Genomic DNA, 27206 nt, shown 5'->3' on the forward strand with positions numbered 1-27206 from the left:
TTTGGGGCATATTAAGCTGCCCTGGAACAAGATATTTATGTTTGGAACATACTGGATTGTCCTGGAACAAAATATTTACATTACATATTGGACTGTTCTGGCACATGACACTTAAATTTGGAACATGCTGGAATATTTTAGCATATAAAAGATACTGGAACATAATATTCACATTTAGGACATTCTGGGCCACTACACTCACCATACGTGCCATCCCAGGACTGCGACAAAGTCTTGCCGATGTTGAGCAGATGTTCGACCGTGATCTGTTCGAGCCCGAGACTCTGGGCGAGACTGAGGTTGAGGACCTGCGCCAGGTCTTCGTGCAGGTAATACAGGTTCAGGTTCTTCTGCAGCAACTCAGGGGAGATAACCTCCTTGATGAGCGGATCACGGACGATCACTGTCTGTGAAGGAATCTTCCACAGAATAGAGCCTGTGACCAGGAGAAAAAAACACAAAAAAACAAACAGAATTTTAAATTTTTTAGAATACAAGTCTAGTGAAATGATAAAATATTGAAGTTAATAAAATGATATATACTAAGTGTAGGAAAAATGTAATAATCGATAGTCATACTAAATTAACTAAAGTATTTGTATTTGTGATGCCTAGTTTAAAGAGACAAAATTAATTTTTAACAGAGAACAATATTTAATTGGCATTTAACAGATGGTATCTTTGACACTGTCTGTAAAAATATAAACAAAGAAAACAAAAAATTAACACCCCACTTACCGCTTTTTACTTTAACTATTGAATTTTGAAGAAAACCTTTTCCTTCTTAAGAATACTTGGAATGGTCAAACACATCCGAAATTTTCTTTTATGGGGGGATGAGAATGAATTGACATCCTTATAAACTTCAATCACCACAGTCTAGACCCCCCCACACCCTCCTGCAAATACTAACAAAATTTATCAGTTTTATTAATTTTAACTAACTGGTCTTAATGCAATTTGAATTTACAGACAGTTTTACCTTTTTTGCTGGTTTGCACGGGAAGACATTCTTTGGCTTTCAGTTTCTGGAGAATGCTTGAAGACACTGGGCGGAAGAAGTCCAGAATCTCGTCTTCCAGGGGAACAAACTGTAGAAATGTCATCAGTGCCTCGAGCTCTGTGAATTCCTCTAGCGACTAAACAAAAACACAAAAATACACATGGATATTTATATATCATTATGTTAAAACTATGGTACTAAACAAATAAAACACACAAACACATATAGATATACAGTTGTGTTAGAACCGTTATACAAGTTATCAGATACTTTATCAGTGCATCAAACTTTGTGAATTCATCCAGCAATTAATAAAACCCCCCACAAATGCAGATAGATCTGTATTACAATAGTGCTGTAGCAGAGCTTCTAGAATTTTTATAAAATCCACTATCCATCGGATCAGCGACTAGCTAAAATATTTACTAGGTACGATTAAAAATTCATTAACACTACTTTACTTTAAGTTAATACAAGTTAACTAATTAATAGTAATAATCGGATATGTCACCTAAAGAGGGAGATAAAGCTTAAAAACATGGACCTTAAGTGGTGGTGGGGCAAAATATTTTATTTATAAAATAGACTGCAGCATTTGACAAACAAATTTCACTAGCCGTCGGGCATGGCAATAGTATTTACTAGCCCATCATTGAATATTACTAGCCATGGGAGTGGGGCTACCATAATCTAGAAGCCCTGGCTGTAAAAACTAAACATACAACACACACAATCACATAAACAAAGTAGGAACATCATTAACTGAAATCTGATCAAAGATATTATACTGAATTAGAATGAAAATTCAAGATGGCTACCATCTTAAGTATTGGATTGTAAAGCAGCAAAAGATGAAACCAACCATATAAAGTGTAAAGAGTAGAGACCAAGGGTTTCCTATCCTGAATGGAGGAGCCAGCTGAGGCCGGCAACTGCACCCAGGACAGGCGTGCGCTGCAACAGCTTGTTCTCAATGTGCATGTAAAACCCTATGACATGACCTGACCAAGGGTTTCCTATCCTGGATGGAGGAGCCAGTTGAGGCCGGCAACTGCACCCTGGACAGGTGTAAGCTACAACAGCTTGTTCTGAATGTGCACTTAAAACCATGACCTGACCTGACCAAGAGTTTCCTATCCTGGACGGAGGAGCCAGTTGAGGCCGGCAACTGCACCCAGGATAGGCGTGCACTACAACAGCTTGTTCTCAATGTGCACGACCTATGACATGACCTGATCTGACCAAGAATTTGATACCATACTAGACACACAGTTACAATAATACCTTGAACTTTTCAAGCGCCTCAATGAAGAGGACGTGAATTTCGTTTCTCAGCCACTGGTTCCATGGGCTGTCTCGATCGACATCCTCGCGACTTGAGGGAACATCAAAGTCACCTGTCAATTCACAAAACAAATCACTATGCTAAAGATGATATCTGGGCATGTGTTTATAAAACTTATATAGAGTCCAGACTCAATCTCTAATAATATCACATCACACACATTCAATTTGTATGGCGTTGACATGGCGTTAAAAGTCTCGGACTTTATTATATTAGTCTATCAAATATTCTGACTCGACCTCAAATGATGTCACATGCATGCAATTTGTTGACATGACGTTAAAAGTCTTGGACTTTATTATATTAGTCTTGAGTCTAGACTCTAAATGTTTTATAAGTGCCAGGCCTTATCAAATATTCCGACTCGACCTCAAATGATGTCACACGCATGCAATTTGTTGCCATGACGTTAAAGTCTCAGACTCTATTAGTCTCGAGTCTAGACTCTAGAAGTTTTATAAGCACCAAGCCTTATAAAATATTCTCTCGTCTTTTACTAATGCAAAAAACAAACAGTTATAACTATGACATCAGTTTTATTTTCGGGTGTGTCTCTAGTTTAATGTCTGCATCAACATGTAAGAAGAAGAAAAGCAGAATAGAAATTGTCCTAAGTGTGGTAGTGTGATGCTGAATACCAGTGATAACACATTATTTGTATTTTAGTATCTTTTTTTAAAACACTACACAGAATTTTATTTAATATTTCCCGAAGAAGATCGCACTTTGCCAGTGAAACATTGAAAGAAAATTTGTTAACTTTTAAAGTTTGATAGTTTTAAGTTATTTTATTATTTTAAGACACACAGATAAACAATGAGGAAACAAGAACTTCTAACACCAAAGAACATAATGATCAACGACTTTTATCATTGTGTAGTTTGTACTCGTGATAACCGATTGTTTAAAAATATTATTTATTTAGAAAAACCTGTGATGTGTAATGTGTATAAAATTAAATATTCTCTAAATGAATAATTAATCCCAAACCTTGAATAATAAACCGAAACCCATAGCTTCGAAGTGGCAAGAAGGCAAACACTGGTTGCTTGGGTGGCAATGCCTAAAAATAACAAACAAAAACAATTCTGAACCCATAATAAAACCATGAAAAAACCCCGAAACATTTCTATGGAAGAATTGCAAAAATGCATTTATAATTTATCAGCAAAATTCATAAAATGGTACCAACAAATTCTATATTCTGAAAACAAGAAGAAAAATGTGATATAACTAAATTAACAGTGGCTGTAATAGCATACACTAACAGAGGCTGTAGTAGCATACACTAACAGTGGCTGTAATAGCATACACTAACAGTGGCTGCTTAACAAGAAAGTAGAAATTTGCAGTGTCAGCCTTTAATGTTAGTTATTCTCGTCATTACATATTAGGCAATTAAAAATGGCACTTAACATTCAAAATAGCATATACCAGCTAGGAAAAATATCAATGCACTAATGATACATGACTGATATGTCATTGTTTTATGAATAGACAGGTACCAATGTAATGAACATATAGAATACTAAATGAGCTTGCCTGTCATACCATTTTTATGAAAAGGATGAACAATTTTGGTATCTGATGAGCAAAAGTGAGACAGATACCAACACTGTTCATGAGTTTCATAAAAATGGTACGATAGGCAAGCAAGTTTAGTATTTTGTTTATTACAAACCAAATGCAAACAAGTCGCAATGCAAAAGTAAGCAGATGTCGAGATCTACTACATGTTATTTTTCTAAGAATTGGGTCAGCATGTGACCTATGTCACGCTCACGTCACATCGATATTACACTTGTTAGATATTGAGTGATTGGTATGACATGAGCAATATCTTATACTGGTGTGTAATAAAATAATGTTATTGCACTATGGAATACCAATTGGCTCTTTTTCAAATTGCACCTCCTCCCTAAGGAATCCTGTAATCACTCACTCCTGGATGTACAATGTATATTAACACATAATTATTATATCACTTGTTAAGACATAGACAGATACCTGTGAATGGAGTTTGTGGTCTTTTGACTTCAAGGGGAAGGCAATGGCGATTTCAGTGGACTCCACTTCAATACCGGATTTGGCCTGAAATAAATATTTAAACATTTATAGCAACAACTTAACACAAAGAACTTTTTCTCTTTTTTAAAATAAATTTATGGTCATTACAATATTACAGGGCACAAAGCAGTGCTTTATATTTACTCGCCAACTGGCTAGTGAATGAAAAAACCCCACTAGCCAACTCGAGGTTATTACTTGCCAAGTAACATATCAATTACATATATTAGTATGAACAATATACATGTACTTCTTATTACCAGTACTTTTGTTCTACTTTCCTTTGTAAACCGTTTTTTAATTGGGTTATGCGATTCCGACAAGTGTACTGATGGCTACATTTACCGAAACATATTTTATTACATATTTTATTTATTTATTTTTGTTGATGGTATGCTATTGTTATCAACAATACATTAAAAGAAAAAAAAATTCTCTAGCACTTTTTATTTATTTAACATATTCCTGCCATGTAACATTTAGCTTAACGTCAGCACAAATAAACTGGCTATGAAGTGACTGGTCTAAGGCTTTGTGAGAGCTCATTTACAATCTGAAAACACCAATTTGTCTCGAGGCTTTCCGATTGTGGTTAATAAAGCATTCAGAACACCTCGATCGTCAAATCGTCCGAAGAGCTCCAAGTGTGATATCGGAATACTGCGACCGACTTCGGCTATGCAACATGATTTGCAAACACAGCATAAAACGCGGAAGTGTATGTTTACATTTTCAATCATTAATATATGGGTTGTCGGACTAATACAGTAAACGAAAATGTGTTACATTGATAGTTTGATTCTGACGAAATAATCTACTCACCAAAAGACGAGTGTTTTGCAAATTTAAATCGCCATAACAGAATTTCACTCACATAGGCGAGTGTTTCACTCGCAGTATTGCACCCTGTATTAAGTAATTCATATTATCTAGCATATAAATAATAAAAGACAGGTTTAAATTTACTTTTTAAAGTTAATAATGGAAGCAATTCAATTAAAGTAAAGTGATTTTCAATGCATGTAATCATGGTGACTAATATAGAGAGTAACTGGTTGGCATGACAACTGAGATTACACACCTGGAGAGAGATGTTAGAAGCATCCAACATCTTCTTTGTAACGAGAAATCGGTCGACTTTTCCGTTGTGTTCAATCTCAATAATGTTCTCTCCGAGATCTCGGCGCGACATCACCAGCAAACTGTTCTCAATCTACAGAATATAGATCAAACAGTATAAAATAAACTTGTCATCAACAACAAACTGTTCTTGATCTACAGAATATAGATCAAACAGTATAAAATAAACTTGTCATCACCAGCGAACTGTTCTTGATCTACAGAATATAGATCAAACAGTAAAAAATAAACTTGTCATCAACAACAAACTATTCTCGATCTACAGAATATAGATCAAACAGTATAAAATAAACTTGTCATCACCAGCAAACTATTCTCGATCTACAGAATGTAAATCAAACTGTATAAAATAAACTTGTCATCACCAGCAAACTGTTCTCGATCTACAGAATATAAATCAAACAGTATAAAATAAACTTGTCATCACCAGCAAACTGTTCTCCATCTACAGAATATAAATCAAACAGTATAAATAAACTTGTCATCACCAGCGAACTGTTCTCCATCTACAGAATGTAAATCAAACAGTATAAAATAAACTTGTCATCACCAGCGAACTGTTCTCGATCTACAGAATATAAATAAAACAGTATAAAATAAACTTGTCATCACCAGCAAACTGTTCTCGATCTACAGAATGTAAATCAAACAGTATAAAATAAACTTGTCATCACCAGCAAACTGTTCTCAATCTACAGAATGTAAATCAAACAGAATAAAATAAACTTGCCATCACCAGCAAACTGTTCTCAATCTACAGAATGTAAATCAAACAGAATAAAATAAACTTGTCATCATCAGCAAACATATTCTAATTTTTTAACTACCACACTGAAAATATGGCCAAAGGTTTACACCTAGGAAATGTTCAAAAAGAAGATCCCTCCCTTCCCTAAAGAGAAATCCTCTTGTAAGAAGAGTACCTTGTTTTCAATGATCATCTGCTTCAGTCTGTGTAGAAACAAAAGTAGTGACGGGTGGACATCGTTGAACCGCGCAGCAAGGGAACGAGTCTGGGATGCCATCTCGGGTTTCAGCGGCAGACAAATCTTTGTGACCCAGCTGAAAATAACAATGTTATTTCTTATTAGCTAAAAGTTTAAAAACAAACAAAAATAGAATTGTAATGATTGCACTGATGTACATGTTGGAACAAATTGAAGTCCAATATGATGTCAAATATGTACATCTGTGAAAACATAGACACAAGTATAGTTTTAATAAACTCATATTTTTCACACATGTACACATTTATTATACTAATAAAATAAGATCTTTACCCCAGCAATTTAGCAACAAGATGCAGGCAGCAAGTTCAGAAAAATATCTTTCATCTCTTCTGTGTGCATACACTTAATCTGTTAATGAGGGATTCCATGGTTGTGAAAATCCATAGGTTGTCAATTATACGAAACATGCATTTGCTTGTGACCTACTTTGTAGATACATGTAAGAGCTAACAGAAATAAAAAATAAGTTAATGGTCTAAATGAATAAATGAATGCATAAATGAACGAATGAAGCTTAACAACACACCAGCACAAAAATAAACAACTATTGGGCGTCAGACAAAACTGAGGTAAATATATGAGTTAATTGATGACCAACATCAAAGTTAACCTTTAATCTACTGGATTAATTTTTGACAAAAACCACATCGAGTGTGTACAAGTTTATAATTATTACTCACATATATTCACTTAAATGTTTTATAAATATATAAAATAAAGTTATTTGAATCAGTAAGTATTATTTGTGTCGATTTTTCAAATTTTAATAATATTTTAGATCAGTTAATGTTGATTAAAATTAGGCAAAAAAAAAAAAATCACATTTACTTATAGGCATTTGTGGCCAGTGGTCCAGTATTTATGTCCATTATTCCCGATAACAGTGGTTTTCTGAACATAATCTTTTTTTAAAAACGAACTACGATTCATATCCAAATATTTTGTGATTTTCATTGTTGGTAAAACGATCAAATTTATCATTAAATTAGCTGTCACAATCAGCTATCGATCCCTGAAAATGACCGTGACATGCCGCCATTGTTGTCAAGCGAAAATACTTGCCGAAAACCACTTTTTCAACTCAAAATTCCATGGCATTTTACAGTGAAAAATCTCAATTTAAAGACACAGGAAGCAGAGTTGCAATTCTGGTCAGTGTTGTGTGCAAAACGGCGGGAAATATGAATTGGGGAATGTACTGAATACAGTGTACAGTATGTCGTCTGATGTAACATCGGGGGAGATATCTCACTGCAGTAGTCAGAAGGTTAATGATCTATTATTCTAAAGAATAAAATATTAAAATTATACTAGAAATATGAGTGAATTGATTATCAACATCAAAGTTAATCATCAATTCTAAATGTTAAAATTATTCTAGAAATTGTCGCTTTAACACCTAAACCGAAACTTTAAGTGACAGAACTGCGAATACCTTTCATCTAGTTGCTCAGCATCATCCAGCCAGTGAGGCAGGATGTATCCTGTGGGTCCACTCTTCACGTCAAAACAAATGTGGTAGCCGTTCGAGTGTACTTCCGGTCGGTCCGTCACCCGAAACACTGACTTGAACCCAATACCTTTCTGACCTGTAAACACACACACACCAGTCATTTACATTCTCTCTCACGAACAATGTATTACTCACTGATCCATTATCACCTTGCATGTAGATAACAGACTAGTACAAGATAATTTCTATTATTTAGTTTATTAACAAATAATTTGTGCACCCACAGATGTGGATCTCAATTGAAGGGACATTCCTGAGTTTGCTGCATTGTAAGATGTTTTCGACTAATAAAATAGTTCTACGATTAAACTTACATATTAAATATATTTTCAAGTTTAGAATATCAGTATTTGTATATTTAATGTGTTTCTGGTTGTCTTAATATTTGTAAGAAGCCCAAACTGGATTTTGTCTTCAAATAATTTTGTACGAATTTTTTTTTTTAGCAAATAAAATGAAATTTAACCAAGTACAAATATTACAACGATCAGAAACATGTTTAATATACAGCCACTAATATTTTATGCAGAAAATATATTTGATATGTAATTACAATCGTTAAAAAGTCTTTGTTAGTCAATAACATCTTAAAAATTGCTGCATACTCAGAAATGTCCCTTTAATGTTATTAATTTATAAAGAAAATTTTTAATGTACAATAACTGATTATTAATCTGGTTCTCTCTGAAAAAAACAAAAACCCCACCCAAACATTTAATATATTTCTTTTACTTCTTTAATATGCACAAACATGATCACCTATTGGTGCAACTATAAACAAAGTTTTATTGACCTTGGCCTTAAAGTTTTTAAAAAATAGACCAAAACCAGAAACATTAAAAACATTGAGCTAACTCAAATTTTAAAGTATTTTATATTAAAAATTCCAGATTATTACTGATAACAAATTTACCCATAACTTAAACACATAATATTATAAAACATTTTGTTCAATTCTAAGTTATTCCTCATCTTTGCCTGTGATATTTACTAAGCCTACTCTTTAAATGATCTATTAAAAAAACAAACCCATTTACCCACACTGCATCAAATTAACCCTCATCTTTCGATAATCATAAAAAGAGAGAGAGAAAGAAAAAAACCCTTCACCTACATATATAAATTTATGTTTCCCTTTTGTGCTTCTTCCCACATCACGGTACAGAGAGACTATTACTGATAACAAATTTACCCACACCTTAAAAACATAATATTATAAAACATTTTCTTCAATTTTAAGTTATTCCTCATGACATTTATTAAGCCTACTCTTTAAATGATCTATTAAAAAACCCACACTGCACTGAATTAACCCTCATCTTTTGATAATCAAAAGAGAGAGAGAGAGATAGAGAGAGAGAGGAGAGAGAGAAATAGAGAGAGAGAGAGAGAGAGAGAGACAGACAGAGAGAGGGACAGACAGACAGAGACAAAAGAGAGAGAGATAGAGAGAGATAGAGAAATCTTTACCTATATATCCAAATTTATGTTTCCCCTTCGTGCTTCTCCCCACGTCACAGAGAGCCCGAACGTTGCTCTCGGTGAATCCCGACTCGTTGTTCAACACCGTGACGCCCTGCTCGTCCATGATGAACTTGACCGTGGGACACGTGGCCGAGTCAGCCTGCATCATCTCCTCGGGGTACGAGTTGTCGTCGGCGTTCTGCACCAACTCCAGCACAAAGTGAGTATCCTTGCTGTACAGATCCTTTGACAGCCGGTCCAAGCTGCGCCCCAGCCGCTCCTGTTGGACCTTCATCAACCGCTCCCCATCACTGTCCAGGTGGATCCCGATTCCAAACTCGTTGCGGCGGATTTCGTTGACGATCTTTTTGCAAATGTCAGTTTCCGTTTCTTCGTCTTCTTCTTTTTCTTCTTCGTTGTCACTGGGTTCGTCCGAGTCAGTTAAAACTGTTACTGTGTCTTCATCCTTGGTTTCTTGATTCTCGTTCTCATCACCAGAAGAGACAATCATGACTTCTTCTTCTTTTACGTCTTCTACATAAAAAGTAGAATGTACTGGTTAATAGTGGTGTTGGGAATCCATTTCATCATCGATCATTTGCAACAAATTATCAACTTTTGTCTATTTGTAGTATAACATGGTTCCCAAGTAAAAACATTTTAGAAGTAAACAATATTCTGAATAAAATTATGCAATTTTACCCAAATGTTGAGTACTTAACTTAAGAAATGTTTTTGTCAATGCCACGAAGGCAACATGAGATTGGTGAGTGAACATTCTGACAAAGTTAAAGTTAAAGTTTTCTTTTGTTTAACGACACCACTAGAGTACATTGATTTATTTTTCATCGACTATTGGAGGTCAAACATTTGGTAACTTTAATGTATTAATCTTAGAAAGAAAACCAACTACATTTTGCCATTAGTAGCATGGCATTTTTTATATGCACCATTCGACAGACAGAATAGCCTTTGATATACCAGTCATGGAGCACTGGCTGGAATGAGAAATAGCCCAATGGGTCCACTAACATGGACCGATCGTAGACTGGTCACAGTTTTTGATATACCAGTCATGGAGCACTGGCTGGAATGAGAAATAGCCCAATGGGTCCACTAACATGGACCGATCGTAGACTGGTCACAGTTTTTGATATACCAGTCATGGAGCACTGGCTGGAATGAGAAATAGCCCAATGGGTCCACTAACATGGACTGATCGTAGACTGGCCACAGTTTTGATATACCAGTCATGGAGCACTGGCTGGAACGAGATATAGCCCAATGGGTCCACTAACATGGACTGATCGTAGACTGGCCACGGCCTTTGATATAACACTTGTGGTGTACTTTTCAGACCAAGAAATAGCCCAATGTGTCTACTGACGGGCATCGACCCTAGACCGACCGCGCTTCAAGCAAACACTTCACCACTGGGCTACATCCCGCCCCATTCTGACAAATTTATTATGAAACAAATTTACCAAACTGAAATTCAATACCCATTTTATTTATTAACAACCAACCAACCAGTAATGACAAGTAACGTAACGTGTACCGTTAGTGACTTCATCATCAGAATTCATCTCCTCGGAAACCTCCACCACGTCTTCATTAGTTCTGACTGGGACATCATCCACATCGGCAACACCCTCGGCCTTTACCGTCTCCTCATCATCGTTGTTAGCGACGTCCTCACTTTCGTCGTCAGACAGAATGGACGAGATGCTGTCATCACTATCAGACTCACTCTCAGACTCACTCTCAGGAAACTAAATAAAATATATATATACATGAAATAAAGTTATAATTAAATTCAAAGAAACTGAAATAATAATAGTAATTCCAAAAATAACAAGCATTCTGAGAGTATTGCTAAAGCAATACATGTCCTGTACTGGCCCCAACAAATTTACATATCTCCAAAATTCAAGGGCCATAACTCTGAAAAATAGGCAAATCTGTAATAGTACTTGATAAAACAACACACAAAACTTCAGCTCAGTATATCGAGACACTTAAAACAAACATCTGGAAAAATATATGTGGGACAGACGAACGGATAGACAGAAGGACGGTGATGAAATCTATAGTTACCTCTGGTTGGACCGGTAGGAGACTAATAATAATAACAACATCAACAACAAAAAAGCATAATGATATCATCGTAATGACTAAAAAAATATGGAAATAACCTACAATACCAAATTTTCGTGTTCAACAGTTTCTACACCTTCTGGCGAACAGTTGCAAATTTTTCCTTTAAAAATTATTTAAGCACGAGACATTATCAAGCTAGAACAAAAAGATTAAGTGTTTGGAAAATAAATTGCATATTATTCTTGTTTTCAAATCGCTGACGTTAGATTCCTTGGAACATAACTTTAATGTTGAGCAGAAAATACATTTTAACTTCTTCAAACACATAAAATTTGCCAAAACTGATAAATTTAAGCAAAATGTGAGTAATCTTTAACTTAATGATTAAAAAAGCAGCAATAGCTAAAATAGTTTACACTGCCCAATAACTAAGGGGTGGAGTGACACAGTGGTGGGCTGGTAAGATGACAGGTCCACTTTTTTTCGAGATCAATTTTCACATTCTGATTTTGTGTTTAAACATCGTCTTCATCTTTTAATTTAGATTACTATGGTGAATAGCCTATCTAAATATCCTTTAATTGTTTATTTCCTAAGGGCTTCAAGAGTTTCCCTTTTTTTTAAATACTCACCTACACCCCTTAATTCAAAAACCTAGAACTACCCTTTCCTTTAAATGTCATGAAATAGTTACCATGATCAAGTCTTCTGCAATCTCTTCTGCCTCTATGGCTGAAATCACCACGGTAACGTCCTCGTGGCGGGGTGAGCAGCGATCGTGGATTCCGTCGACCCACTCCTGAACCCCGAGAACACATGCCAGTTTCTCCAGCTTGTGTTGTTGTTGCGGAGTCTGACACGCCCTTAGCAGTGACGTCTTCGACTTCGTCGAGCCAATCACCTGACCCAGAGTCTCAAGAAACACCTATCAAAATAAATAGAGGATATTTAATGTTTTTTGTCAAATATGATTTATATCTCACTGAGTGAAGTTTGCAATCATATCTCACAAATCGTGCTTGCACGATGAGTGTGATATGATTGCATACTTCACGAGTTGAGATAAAAATCATATTTAAAAAAAAGAAAAAAAAAGAAGAAGTCTATTTTGGCAATTTACCTTTATTTTTAAAATGCCAGCAGAAAAATAGTTCCACTTTCTTACAGTGAAGATAACACTTTCTACAGTGACAATAAAACATTTTAGTGATATTTTAAGATATTTAACTAAATGTTATATAATAAAAACGATTATCAGGGATGTGATACCCATTTAAAAACAAAAGCTGATCTGGGGATTAATTCACTAAACTCCTGGAACATTGTTATCTCGCTGTGCAATGCCAAGAGACATGCAAGGATGATGCGATGTTGCTGAAGAGATCTTAAGAGAGCTGTGTGACTCAGTCACTTGGGGCCTAATTCACATAGCTCTCTTAGGCTCTGTTAGACAACAAAGTGTCCTCTTTGCAAGTCTTTTAGCATTGCACTGCGAGATCGCAAAGTTGTGAGAGTTTAGTGAGTTAGGCCCCAGCATTCAAAGGTCTCTTAGGCTCTGTTAGACAACAAAGCATCCTCTTTGCAAGTCTTTTAGCATTGCACTGCGAGGTCGTAAAGTTGTGAGAGTTTAGTGAGTTAGGCCCCAGCATTCAAAGGTCTCTTAGGCTCTGTTAGACAACAAAGCATCCTCTTTGCAAGTCTTTTAGCATTGCACTGTGAGGTCGTACAGTTGTGAGAGTTTAGTGAGTTAGGCCCCAGCATTCAAAGGTCTCTTAGGCTCTGTTAGACATCAAAGCATCCTCTTTGCAAGTCTTTTAGCATTGCACTGCGAGATCGCAAAGTTGTGAGAGTTTAGTGAATTAGGCCCCAGCATTCAAAGCTCTCTTAGGCTCTGTTAGACAACAAAGCATCCTCTTTGCAAGTCTTTTAGCATTGCACTGTATATAGCCGCGAGATCGCAAAGTTGTGAGAGTTTAGTGAAGTAGGCCCCAGCATTCAAAGGTCTCTTAGGCTCTGTTAGACAACAAAGCATCCTCTTTGCAAGGCTTTTAGCATTGCACTGCGAGATCGCAAAATTGCGAGAGTTTAATGAATTAGGCACTTGGCCTATACTGAAAAGGCATCAAATGTAAAAACTCTATACCATACTTAAATGAAGTACTTTTTCAGCATTTCTGATCAATTCTAACCTGTGTAAAAATTATTTTATTCAAAAGAAGCTGAAATCACATAAAAGAATGTATAGTTATTACCCACATGGTTCACTACAACACCTTTTCATGTAATATGTTGCGACGTCAATTAACACCTTTTCATGTAATATGCTGCGACATCAATTAACACCTTTTCATGTAATATGCTGCGACATCAATTAACACCTTTTCATGTAATATGCTGCGACATCAATTAACACCTTTTCATGTAATATGCTGCGACATCAATTAACACCTTTTCATGTAATATGCTGCGACATCAATTAACACCTTTTCATGTAATATGCTGCGACATCAATTAACACCTTTTCATGTAATATGTTGCGACATCAATTAACACCTTTTCAGGGCTAGCTCTGGCACTCGCCAAATTTGCCATTTTGGTGAAATTTCTGCTTACCCAGAGCTAGCCCTGCTTTTCATATAAAATATTGTAATGTATAATGGCCTATTACTTTTTACTTGTTCTGACAACAAGGTGAAATAGCAAAACTGACTAATGACTGACATGATTGCTATACAGTATTTTAAAGTTTCAGGACCATTCATTTTTAAACATCTGGTTGGACTAACGATTACTAAAGCTCAACAAGACAGTGACTATTTTTGTAAGTACCCGTACTGTTTAGAAAAACCTATAATCAATACCTATGACCATTCTGAAGTTTTCTACAATCATGGAGAAATGCATTTAATTGTCTGCATTTTAAGATTTGAAAGCTCAGGTTATGGAAAGACAATTTTAAAAATGAAAGAAAAACTATAGGGAAAAAACAAAGAAAGACAAAAGGAATTACATTATTGCTGTATTCCTTTTTCCCCCCCCCAAGTCCATTTCACTTTTCTGCTAATACAGAGCTCTCAAGTTGGAACTTTTGCAAGGAGTGAGATTTTGTCTTGTCGGAGTCCGACATCATGAATCAGAATAAACTGCTAATATTTAAGATCTACCTTTCAAGCTCTTTGTTTTCATCAAACTTTAGTACATGTCAATGTTATGATCAAACTGTCAGGTTTTCTGTTTTGTACACCGTCTAAAACTCTTCCCTGGGAGTGTGAGATCTCGTAAACTGGGGATCTGTGAACTGGGAGTGTGAGATCTCGTAAACAGGGGATCTGTGAATTGGGAGTGTGAGATCTCATAAACAGGGGATCTGTGAACTGGAAGTGTGAGATCTCGTAAACAGGGGATCTGTGAACTGGGAGTGTGAGATCTTGTACACAGAGGATCTGTGAATAAAATAATTGTGAGGTAAAAAAACACCCAAAAGTCTCAAACCTGATCGGCGACAGCGAGACAAATGCGGAGTGGCAGGACGGTGAGACAAGCGAGGACAAAACAAACGGCCGGGTCTGTCTCCGAACTGTTCAGTGGTGGAGCACCTGTAGCAAACAAAACACAGTTAAACACAGGAACACTCAGGTATGCTACAGAAGCTATGGTATGTTCCCATTGTAATCAAGGAAGGAAGGAAATGTTTTATTTAACGACACACTCAACACATTTTATTTACGGTTATATGGCATCAGACATATTTTTAAGGACCACACAGATATTGAGAGAGGAAACCCACTGTCGCCACTTCATGGGCTACTCTTTTCAATTAGCAGCAAGGGATCTTTTATATGCACCATCCTACAGACAGGATAGTACATACCACGGCCTTTAATGTACCAGTCATGGTGCACTGGCTGGAGCAAGAAATAGCGCAATGGGCCCACTGACGGGGATCGGTCCCAAACCGACCGTGCATCAAGTGAGAGCTGTACCACTGGGCTACGCCACCCCCCCGTCAACTGCAATCATAACTGACATCTTCACATTGAAAATCGCAGGATGAAAAACCAGACGTAAATACATCAGAACCTGCATGAAAAATCAATTCGGACTGATGGATATTTTTGCAAACTTTCACTTTGTTTTATTAAAATTTGATTTTATTCATTTATTTACCGTTTAATTTGTATACTAAATTTTAATTTTACATACTGGCTTACGAGTGTGTATAAAATATGCAAATAATTATGTATGGATAGGCAGATCTGATTGACCAGTCATTTACCTGGACTCTGGGCGATCACGCTGGATGCATGTAACTTGTACAGTGCTGTTTTCATGTGGTTGGCCATCAGAGCGAGGGGCATGTTCTCCAGACCTTTGTTCGACACCACCAGAGACACCAAATGACCGCAAGTGCCAATAACATCGTTAAGTGCCAGGGCAGCTCCAAATTTCTCCGTCGATGTCTGTGATGCAAGCTTCAACAGTTTGCCTGGTTTGACCTCCAGAGCTTGAATATCTGTGGTAATAGTTTTTTGGCCACCTAGGAAAAAAAAAAGGACAACAGATCAAGCATTTTCTGTTAGAATAAAAATGTAGTGTAGGTATACGTTGCTCCTACTGGCAGTAGTTAATTGGAATTTCCCTATTCAGATTTTCTGCTAGAAAATAAATTGAAGGTAGTTATAAAAGCAAAAGAAACCATAAATGCCCCTATTAGGTGGTTACGCGTTTGAAAAGTTTTGAATTTGGACACTGCATTTCAAACATTTAGAAAAAATAAAATAAATAGCAGCTGTCTAAAAATCATAAAAATAGAATTATTCATAAAGTTCCAAGATTTTACGATAAGTAATTTTACCCTTCTTACACTCTGGCATAAACCCTGCTATTATATCAGTTGGTAGAGTACCAGACTTTCGTACTTAGGATCTGTGGTTCAAATCCTCTCGGGCTACATTTAGGACTTTTAAATCTTAAATGCAAACAAAATGAGACAACCATGTGGTAAAATATCTGCATTAATCGTAAATTATTAAGTATATATGGTTGTTTAGGAGAGTTGTACATTATCTAAGACATAAATATATTTTATAAATTCAGCCCACAATGTCTTTTTCGCCTAGTAGATATGAACGAAAAGGAATATCACCCAAACAAGTGGAGTAATAACAAATGCCTAATATAACTGTGTATGTTAAAATAGAGAAATAATCTTCTCAAAAAGAGAGGAAAGGAAGGAATGTTTTATTTAATGACGCACCACTCAACACATTTTATTTACGGTTATATGGCATCAGACATATGGTTATGAGAGAGGAAACCCGCTGTCGCCACTTCATGGACTACTCTTTTCGATTAGCAGCAAGGGATCTTTTATATGCACCATCCCACAGACAGGATAACACATACCACGGCCTTTGTTATACCAGTTGTGGAGCACTGGCTGGAGCGAGAAATAGCCCAATGGGCCCACTGACAGAGCAAAGAGAAAGAGTAATCTAATAATAAATTTGAGATGTAATACAAAGAGTTTAAATATACAGCATTAGATAGATTATTGCATTATTGTTAGTAGTATGCTTTCTGCCAGAAAATAGTTTGAGGATACATAATAAAAACAAAACTGACCATAAATGACTCTATTAAGTGGTTAGGGGTCTGTTTTGAAACTGGACACTGTATTCCCAGAAATTTGATAAACTTTAAACTGCAGTTCTCTTAATATAATCTGTCTAAACATTCTAAAAATATATCCATCAAATTCCAAGATTTTAGGGTACATAATTTTATCTTCTGTATCTTGTGGCAGAAAGCCCCGATTAGGATGATAAAACATGCACTAAATATACACATTCACCGCAAAAAAACATGTAATTGTAATCTTTGTAATTAAAAAGGCTATACTGGTTGAAAACATATTAAAATTGGGACAAACTTGTAGAAAATACCTTTATGTCTACTGTAGATATGTTTCAATTGATTGTACAAACCTTCAAGAGAAATGGTGTGCATGCCACCATATTTCTGAATGAAATCTTTGAGTTTCCCATGCTCTGGTTCGAACACTAGCGACCAGTGACTGAACTTCTCGAGATCTGCCAACAGGGGGCAGTTGTGTAAACACATGAGGGCTTGATCACGAGTCATGTTGCCCAACACTCCAACTCGCTTTTGGCTCGTGTTGCATCTAGCAAAATAAAATATATTAAAAAAACACAATTTAAATTATCCAGATACTCAGTAATCAGCCTTTGTCATAAGGGGCTTTATTCTGGATTCAAATAAAACATGTAGATTTACTGCTATAGGTTTTGAAAACAAAACACTAAAAAAACATTTCCAATAAATACATTATGGATGATGTTTTTATTTCTCTAAAAATAAAAAGCCTATTAGATACATTTATCCACAACATAACCAGGTCTAAATAATTATTAGCGAAATAGATCTTGATCTAAAATTAAATGCTAATATTGGCAAAATAGATCTTGATCTGAAACAAAATGTGTTTTTTTAACTTGCATGACCACGTGATTGTTATCCTCAGTTAACCATAATATAAAATTAATGTAATATTGATAACTTAAGAAAAAGTTGTAATGTCCAAGACAACAATTAAAAATAAAGTTATAAAAGGTAAAAACATTTTATAAGACTGGGGTCAGTAGATTTAATGTGGTATAAATATAACATTACTTGGTATGTACTATAACTATAATATTACCTGCTATTATAGAACACTGAACTTCTACCCTCAGAGTTATGTACCATAAATCTAATATTAGCTGTTAAGTACTATAAATATAATATTACCTGACATGTACTATAAATATAATATTACCTGCTATTATAGCACACTGTACTCCTACCTCAGAATTATGTACCATAAATCTAATATTACCTGGTAAGTACTATAAATCTAATATTACCTGACATGTACTATAAATATAATATTACCTGCTATTGTAGCACACTGCTGCCTCGTATATGACTCTGTACTCCCTTGCCTTATGTTTGCCCGGTTTGTCGGCGGCGGTCACCAGTCGGTGGATGTTTCCGTGTCCGAGATGTTTCACGTCCGTGGTGCTGAACTGACTCTTTAGAGCTCCTTCAATCAGTTCAAGCTGAAACAAAAGTGAATTCACAAAGATATGATGAATCTACTGTACATATGACAAGATATGATGAACCTACTGTACATGTGACAAAGATATGATGAACCCACTGTACATGTGACAACAATATGATTAATACACTGTACATGTGACAAAGATACGATTAATACACTGTACATGTGACAAAGATATGATGAAACTACTGTACATGTGACAAAGATACAATTAATCCACTGTACATGTGACAAATATATGATTAATCAACTGTACATGTGACAAAGATTTGATGAATCTACTGTAAATGTGACAGAGATATGATGAATCTACTGTACATGTGACAAAGATTTGATGAACCCACTGTATATGTGACAAAGATATGATGAATCTACTGTAAGTGTGACAAAGATATGATGAACCCACTGTACATGTGACAAAGATATGATGAACCCACTGTACATGTGACAAAGATATGATGATCCCACTGTAAGTGTGACAAAGATATGATGAACCCACTGTACATGTGATAAAGATATGATGAATCCACTGTACATGTAACAAATATATGATTAATCCGCTGTGCATGTGACAAAGATATGATTAACCCACTATACATATGACAAAGATATGATTAACCCACTGCACATATGACAAAGATATCATAAATCCACTGTAGATGTGACAAAGATATGATGAACCCACTGTAAATGTGACAAAGATATGATGAATCTACTGTACATGTGACAAAGATGATGAATCCACTGTATTTGTAACAATATGATATGATAAATCCACTGTAAATGTGACAAAAATACAGTGAATTCACTGTAAATATGAAGAAGACATGATGAATTAATTGTAAACATGGCAAATATATATTAAACTTGATGAAAATAAGACAAAGATATGGTAATCCCACTGTATAAATGACTGCAAAGAAACCCACTGTTAAAAAGACCAAGATATGTAAATAATATAAAGATATGAACTAACCATTAAAGTATGATAAATACAGGCATCGAAATAAGTCGAGAACGGTCGTTCAGGTTACCGGGAGGTTACCACATGTAAGAAAAGTCGAGAACGGTGTTTCGTTCTCTACAAAAATTTCAACACAACAGTAGTTTCGTTTCCAAACGTAACTCACGTAATGCATTCGGGACTTCTGAAAGCAATTTCGGCAATCTGCATTTAAGCAGCGCCCACAGGATAAATTTACTTATTTCATTTCTCGTACCAAAGTTCGCGCGCATCGATGCAATTACATTTAATTTAAGAACAGTGATAAGATAAAGAATGAATCAAGATAAAGAATGAATCATAAATACATGTATACTGCAATAATCATCTGGCACACATGTAAGGGCGTTAAAAGTAGTAGTAACAGGAATTCAATTCTAACTTTCACATAGTTGTTGTACCAAGCTATATTTTGTAGTAACCTGTAAATGGGTTACCAGACACAATGCTTATTTCGATGCCTGTAAATACATAACGCTACTGAGAAGATTACAAAAATGTGATGAACCCAATGCAAATATGACAAAAATGTGATGAACCCAATGAAAATATGACAAGGATGTGATGAACCCAATGCAAATATGACAAAGATGTGATGAACCCAATGCAAATATGACAAGGATGTGATGAACTCAATGAAAATATGACAAAGATGTGATGAACCCAATGCAAATATGGCAAAGATATGATGAACCCAATGAAAATATGACAAGGATGTGATGAACCCAATGAAAATATGACATGGATGTGATGAACCCAATGCAAATATGACAAAAATGTGATGAACCCAATGCAAAAATGTGATGAACCCAATGAAAATATGACAAGGATGTGATGAACCCAATGAAAATATGACAAAGATGTGATGAACCCAATGCAAATATGACAAAGATGTGATGAACCCAATGCAAATATGACAAAGATGTGATGAACCCAATGCAAATATGACAAGGATGTGATGAACCCAATGCAAATATGACAAGGATGTGATGAACCCAATGAAAATATACAAAAATGTGATAAACCCAATGCAAATATGACAAAAATGTGATGAACCCAATGCAAATATGATGCATACATTAAGTTTTATTGAAAAATAGATAGGATGAACCTGCTATTAATAACTGAAATATACGATGGAATTGCTGTTACTATGACTTAAAGATGTGATGCAGCCTTTGTAAATATCACTGAAAATATGATGAATTGACTGAAAATATTCCGTAAGAGACATAACGACCCACTATAAAAAGACAAGGAGATGATGAATCCATTGTAAATATGCTTAAAAAACATAAATAAGACAACTGATAATAAAAAACCCCAATGTAATGAGAAACCAGGGGCGGGAATTGGTGAACTGTAAAAAAGAGGAAATCTAAGAGGGGTCTTGGAAATTCTTGAAATCCTAGGTTAAAATCTGTGCCATCTCACACATTTTGGAGGAAAAGGACGATTAAAATGTGAGGAAACGCAATGTTCCATGAGAGGAAAACAGCTGATCTGAGGAGGATTCCCACCCCTGGAAACAAGTTTTCCTTTTCCTCTCCGTTACCTGAGAAATACCAGCATTCTTGCTCTGCCGTATGAACTCCAATAAACTGGTGATCTGTGGACGATAGATGGAATCCCCGTCATGACTGCCAGACGATGATCCGAACGTTGTACCTCCACATTCATCAAGTAACTGCAACAAACAATTTTATTATGACATCCATCAAATCATCCATATTACCAAGAAAGTACAATAAAAAATATTATCAAATATTAACAGCTACCATCACATTCATCAAGTAACTACAACAAAGCATGGACATACATCAAATCATACATATTATCAACAAATAATATGATTAAATATTTAATACCACATTATAAAGCATTAAATTTACAACAAACTATTTTTTTATTTATTATTAAACATCAACATTTATTGTCAAAATAAAATCCATATTATTAAACATCATAAACAATTAGATCTGATGTAGTAACGCTGAGCACTATGAATAAAAACATAATTTTGTTTTACATTCATAATAAACTTATATAAATTAGAGATTTATCTAGGTGTTTGCAATACTGAACCTAGGTACAATGTACTTCCCAAAAGCAGGTGGCATTACAAAACCAGGGCACAATATTTCAAGAGAACCGTTGTTCTGTTCGCATGTCGATTATGCAACTTTAAAATCATGAGAACTGCCAATCGGTTACGTGGTGAACAATTACATTCTAAAATTAAAAGTACTATATATCAGTAATGAAAGTGAAAATCAATTTGCTTTTGAACAACCAATTTAGCCCAGAACTGTAGATTAAGTATTTTAAGATTAGGTAGGCCTAACTCATCAGTTACGAGAACTATATTCACTTAACTGAACTCACATGAACTGACTTCTGGTTACCTAAGATTTTGAAACCCTATTTGATGTGAAAATATTTTTGTAATTATGTCTGTTCTGATAAAACTATAGTGCACTGCATAATTCAATGGCATAAAAACCCAAGTTATGATTAAATCATGCTAAAGTTCCCAATTCCATCATGATCAGACATGGGACCATCTTAAAACAAAACATGACTAAATCTTCGTAAATACAGCCTACTGCAAACAAAGTATTAATTATTTTACATATTTGAAAACTTCAGCTAGAGTTCAGCTGAGGCAAAACCTGTAATTTTGATGCCAAAGTGAGTGAATGGATTTCAACCAGTATTACATAAGGATAGTTATAATTATAGTTCTCCTATAATACAAGTAAGAAAATTCACTTACATGTTTTGCAGATGGATCACCAAGTAAGAAACGCAAAAATGACCCAAAACCGAAGGCGTGGAATGTGGTAAAACAGAAATCTTCAAGCAGCTTCTCCTCTATGCGTTCCAGGTGCATGAGACTGAGGCTGCCAGATGCGAGACAGTTGTCGAGGTATTTCTTCAGTCGTTCCAAGATTTCTCCTACAAAAATCAAACATTCGACATCAGAATATAAACATGTACAAACTGTGACTTCTAGATGCGAGACAATCGTTGAGGTATTTCTTCAGACGTTCCATGATTTCTTCTACAACCCACCCACCAAAAATCAAATGTTTAAGATCAGTATACAAAGTGAGACTTCCAGATGAAATATAAATGAAGAAGGTACTTCTTTCGACATTCCATGAAAAACATACATTCAAAATCAGTATATAAACATGTACAAACTAAGACTTGCGGTTGAGTTATTAAATTCTAATAAATTATGCTATATTACGCCATAACAATGTACAAACTTAAACAAAATTCAAAAACTCCCAACCTTTTGCAGGAGGTTGACGAACTGCAGTTGTCTCTCCTGCTGCACTCTCCGGAGCTTTAGCAGCTGGCGGATTGAGGATCTCCATGGCCGACTCTTGTAGGACTGTGTTACTCACACACACGGCCAAGTGGAAGAGCAGCTTCGCGATGTTGTCGCTGCGGACCTGTGTTATGAAGTTCGTGATCGCTTCCTTCATCCTCGACTGTCGTTTTCTCTCTGTGCGGTCGCTGGGTTCCTCGATCGATATGAGGAGCTGGAACTTGACGAAGATGTCTGCGATCACCACCTCGGGTCCCTGTTTCAAATAATGAGGCCTCACTTCAGACTTGCCATCGTCGCCACGTTCAAAGAACGAATTACGGAATTTCTGGAATGCATTTGTGATTTCTTTCTTGAGCTCCTCTTTACAAGATTCCGTCACACCCCGGCGTGTGGCGGCAGCATCACGCTGCGATTTCTTAATCATCTACAAATATTAACAAAATAAATCATCAAACATAGGAAACGGTCCAGACCCAAAATGCAGGCACAGTGCACCTAACTAACCAAAATTTCAATTAATAAAAATTTAAAAATAACAGTAGTTTATGACTCGAATGTTTTTAATCCAAGTTATGCAATACTGTTGCATGTGCATATTCAACTGCAAGTTATCAATCATCATGTTTTTGACGTGCACAACTAATTAAAATGGCCAGTATTTTGTTATCTTGAATCAAATGTAAACTTTTTGTATGTACTGTGATCAACCGAACTTCATCAGTTTTGTTAAACAAGATTAAAAGTATTTTATCTTGGAGTAATACTAGAGAGACGGACAAGACCATGTGTAAATTAAAATACCCGTGTTACAAGTAAGAGCTTTTGGCTGTGCAATTGGTAAACATAACTGAATAAATCATAATAGAATAATAGTGAAAGTTCCGGTCGCACATTTCATTTCAATTTATTTTCGTGCTTATATGCAATTAAGGTTCAAGCACGCTGTTCTGGGCACACACCTCAGCTAACTGGGTTGTCTGTCCAGGAGGGTGGGTTAGTGGTTAGTGAGAGAGAAGAGGGTGTAGTGGCCTTACACCTACCCATTGAGCCCTTAAGAACTCGCTCTGGGATGGAGCCGGTACCGGGCTGTGAACCATATACCTACCAGCCTGTAGGCCGATGACGTAACCACTGCACCACCGAGGCCAGTTGCACAATACGACTTGAAGCAATTTATTTAGGTGCAAACATCAAATTATGGTCGCCGCATTTGCAACTGAATAGTCGCTAGTTCGAGTCCTGCACTGAAACTGATAGTTACTGTAAAACCAATCAAACACTATTCTTTAAAGCCACTAACTCTAGTAATTAGCCAGAGTAAAATAGTTTTGGCTTTTACAGCTTTTTACTGTTAATTTACTCAGCACTAATATAAATACAATGTTATTATTAATTTTACTTGGATATACGGGCACAACTGTACCCCTCAGAAATTAAAGTCATCATAACTTGATGCTTTTTAATTCATATATTGATACTTAAAATTAATTTTAAGAGATGAGCTCACATGAACCGACAACGGCAGACTCCTGATCCTGACGCCCAGTTCATACGCACTGTCGACTGCGTACTGCTCCACCATATACTGCATAACATCCTCCAGGTCCAGCCGCTCCATCCACTTCTGTTTGACATCCATGTACTTGCGCAGGTGCTCCAGAATATCGATCGTGGTGATCTCCAGCACTTCGGCCTCCGCTGGAAACTTGAACAGGTCGTAAACAACGGGCAGCTTCTGTATTGGACCAAGTCGGAGCGATTTGAAATCGGAATCATCCTGGGCGAACTCTTTCATGCACTGCAAGAGTTCGTGCACCGAGCATATGCAGCGGCACTTCACGAAAGCGTGGACGTACAAGTTAACTTTGTTGAGCAGACGGACGTGCTCGTTGATACATTTGAGCTGGTCAATATGCCTCAGGTTGACGTTCAGCTCTCGGAGATTGTTTCGGGAAAAACGCTTCAGCAACAGCTGCTCAATCCTCTGTGGTGACACAAACTCTTCAGCATCGGACAAAATATCAATGCAGTCCTTCGCTATACTGTCGATCTGATCAAACGACAGATACTCCCCTCGGTTCAACACGTACGGTTTCACATTGACCTCCTTCTTGGCTGCCGGTCGAGGTACTTTTGCCGACTGATTTTCCGATTGATCTTCCTCGTTTTTGTTTGTTACTGCAGGAGGTGGGATTCCTTGAGCGGGTCTGCTGCCTGCAGGTTCTGATGGCTCTTTCTGGATGCTCATTCCCCACTGTAGGATATCTTTCTGGACGATCATTCCCTGCTGTATAAGATCTTTCTGGACACTCATTCCTGGCTGTATAAGATCTTTCTGGACACTCATTTCTGGCTGTATAAGATCTTTCTGGGTGCTCATTCCCAGAGGTGGCTGTACAAGACTGCTGCCAGCTGTAGCACGTGTCATAGATGATGGCGGAGCCACAGAATCTGCACCTCTTGTAGATGCTGGAGGTACCATTGTCTTGGATCCAAGAAAGACAAGTGGTTGACCCATGGGATTCAGTCCACGTAGCTGGGAATACGATCCCATCATCAGTGGTGGAAAATGAAGATTCATTAAAGGTTGTGGCGGTAAAGCTATGGTTGGTCTCAATGGTACCCCACCTTGGATACCTGTTGATCCACCACCTTGAGCTGCACCTGCTAATCCACCACCTTGAGCTGTACCTGCTAATCCACCAGCTCTATCTGCTGGTCCACCAACTCTATCTGCTGGTCCACCAAATCTATCCGCTGGTCCACCAAATCTATCCGCTGGTCCACCAAATCTATCCGCTGGTCCACCAAATCTATCTGCTGGTCCACCAACTCTATCCGCTGGTCCACCAACTCTATCCACTAGTCCACCATAGACATGTGTTGCTACATTAACTTCGGGCCTCATCTCATGTCTCATATCAGCATGCATGGTGTCTTCAGGATCCCTAGAACTGAGGCTCGAATCTCTAGACCCACGACTCTGAGCAGAAAGGTCTCTTTCCCTTGGACGACTTGGTGCTCTAGAGATGTTCGGGTAGTCATCTATACTGTCAAGAGAGTCTGAAGATGATGACAGTGGAACGAAGCTTTGCTTTGTGGATTTACGATTCCTAAATGGATCACCAGCTGCCGTGGCAGCAGCACCACCACCACCACCCCACTTGTCATTACCACCCACACCTTGACCCCACTGCAGTCCTGCAGAGGGTTTTGGGGCCGGTTTAGCTGCACCTTTAGAAGCAGAACCAGTAGCCTGCTTCAGAACAATCATATCACCATCTTGCTTTATGACATCATTAAAAAAAGCAAAAACTTCGTCCATCTTATTTATTCCGTAATCGGACATCTTGGGATTGAGAAAGCGTTTGTTGTACACGTTCCATATCTTCTTCTTACTTATAGCACCACTTTCAGCTTTCAGAAGTTTAACAAGGTTATTCTTCAGCTGTTTCAGTTTGTCAACTTGTCTCTGGGTTCGACTGGACTGCCAGTCATTCAAGCCTTTTTTGGGGGATATATTCTTTGGAACGGACGACGTCATCGATGGTGGAGGCATAGATGCTGATGGTTTATTTTGCAGAAGAGATGTAAGTTTTTCTGATATGGCCGATTCCATATCAGAATCTTCACTTTCGTCACTGATGGAAGATACAACAATATATTCGGGAGATCCTGGGACCAGATATGTTTTACCATCTCTCTCTTCCTCGACAAATAAGTCTGAAAATTCATCGAACATTTGTAACATCTTCTTAATCCCATAATCCCTAGAGGAAACAGGTTTGTGCAGTTTCTGGGAAGCTATCTCCCACACCCGCTGTTTCAGTATTCCATGAGGATTTTCTTTTAAAATGTTTTCAAATACATTACGTAGTTTTCTCCTATTAGCTTCTATCTCTCGCCGACTCATTTTCAATTTCTCTTCTTTCTACACACAAGTAGGTCCTGTAAATAACAAAAGAAAAACATGTTTGTTTAGAAAAACATGCAAATAATTCTCATCAGTTTAGTTACTGTACCTATTAAAATTTTAAAATAACTGTTTTCACTAAGTTATAAAAAATAATCCATGTTACTGAGATATTACAA

General features: G+C 36.6%; 1 protein-coding gene across 2 annotated transcripts in view; it reads right to left on the bottom strand.

Moving 5' to 3' along the window:
* The window catches only part of LOC121388957 (protein NO VEIN-like), a 61711-nt gene that overhangs the window by 30226 nt on the left and 4279 nt on the right, over window positions 1-27206 (bottom strand). For both annotated transcript variants that reach the window (XM_041520508.1, XM_041520506.1), the window contains exons 2-20: window positions 24622-27062; window positions 23073-23538; window positions 22548-22729; window positions 21327-21458; window positions 18597-18763; window positions 17630-17826; window positions 15919-16179; window positions 15135-15238; window positions 12337-12567; window positions 11101-11314; window positions 9549-10076; window positions 8001-8154; window positions 6479-6617; window positions 5497-5628; window positions 4356-4439; window positions 3339-3411; window positions 2288-2400; window positions 983-1139; window positions 203-436 (exon numbers count right to left, since the gene is read on the bottom strand). In XM_041520508.1, coding sequence (XP_041376442.1) covers window positions 203-436; window positions 983-1139; window positions 2288-2400; window positions 3339-3411; window positions 4356-4439; window positions 5497-5628; window positions 6479-6617; window positions 8001-8154; window positions 9549-10076; window positions 11101-11314; window positions 12337-12567; window positions 15135-15238; window positions 15919-16179; window positions 17630-17826; window positions 18597-18763; window positions 21327-21458; window positions 22548-22729; window positions 23073-23538; window positions 24622-27027 — 5974 coding nt within the window. In that variant the 5' untranslated portion in view covers window positions 27028-27062. The remainder of the gene's footprint in view (window positions 1-202; window positions 437-982; window positions 1140-2287; window positions 2401-3338; window positions 3412-4355; window positions 4440-5496; window positions 5629-6478; window positions 6618-8000; window positions 8155-9548; window positions 10077-11100; window positions 11315-12336; window positions 12568-15134; window positions 15239-15918; window positions 16180-17629; window positions 17827-18596; window positions 18764-21326; window positions 21459-22547; window positions 22730-23072; window positions 23539-24621; window positions 27063-27206) is intronic.

Source organism: Gigantopelta aegis, chromosome 14 (genome assembly GCF_016097555.1).
Source record: "Gigantopelta aegis isolate Gae_Host chromosome 14, Gae_host_genome, whole genome shotgun sequence".
Lineage (NCBI taxonomy): Eukaryota > Metazoa > Mollusca > Gastropoda > Neomphalida > Peltospiridae > Gigantopelta > Gigantopelta aegis.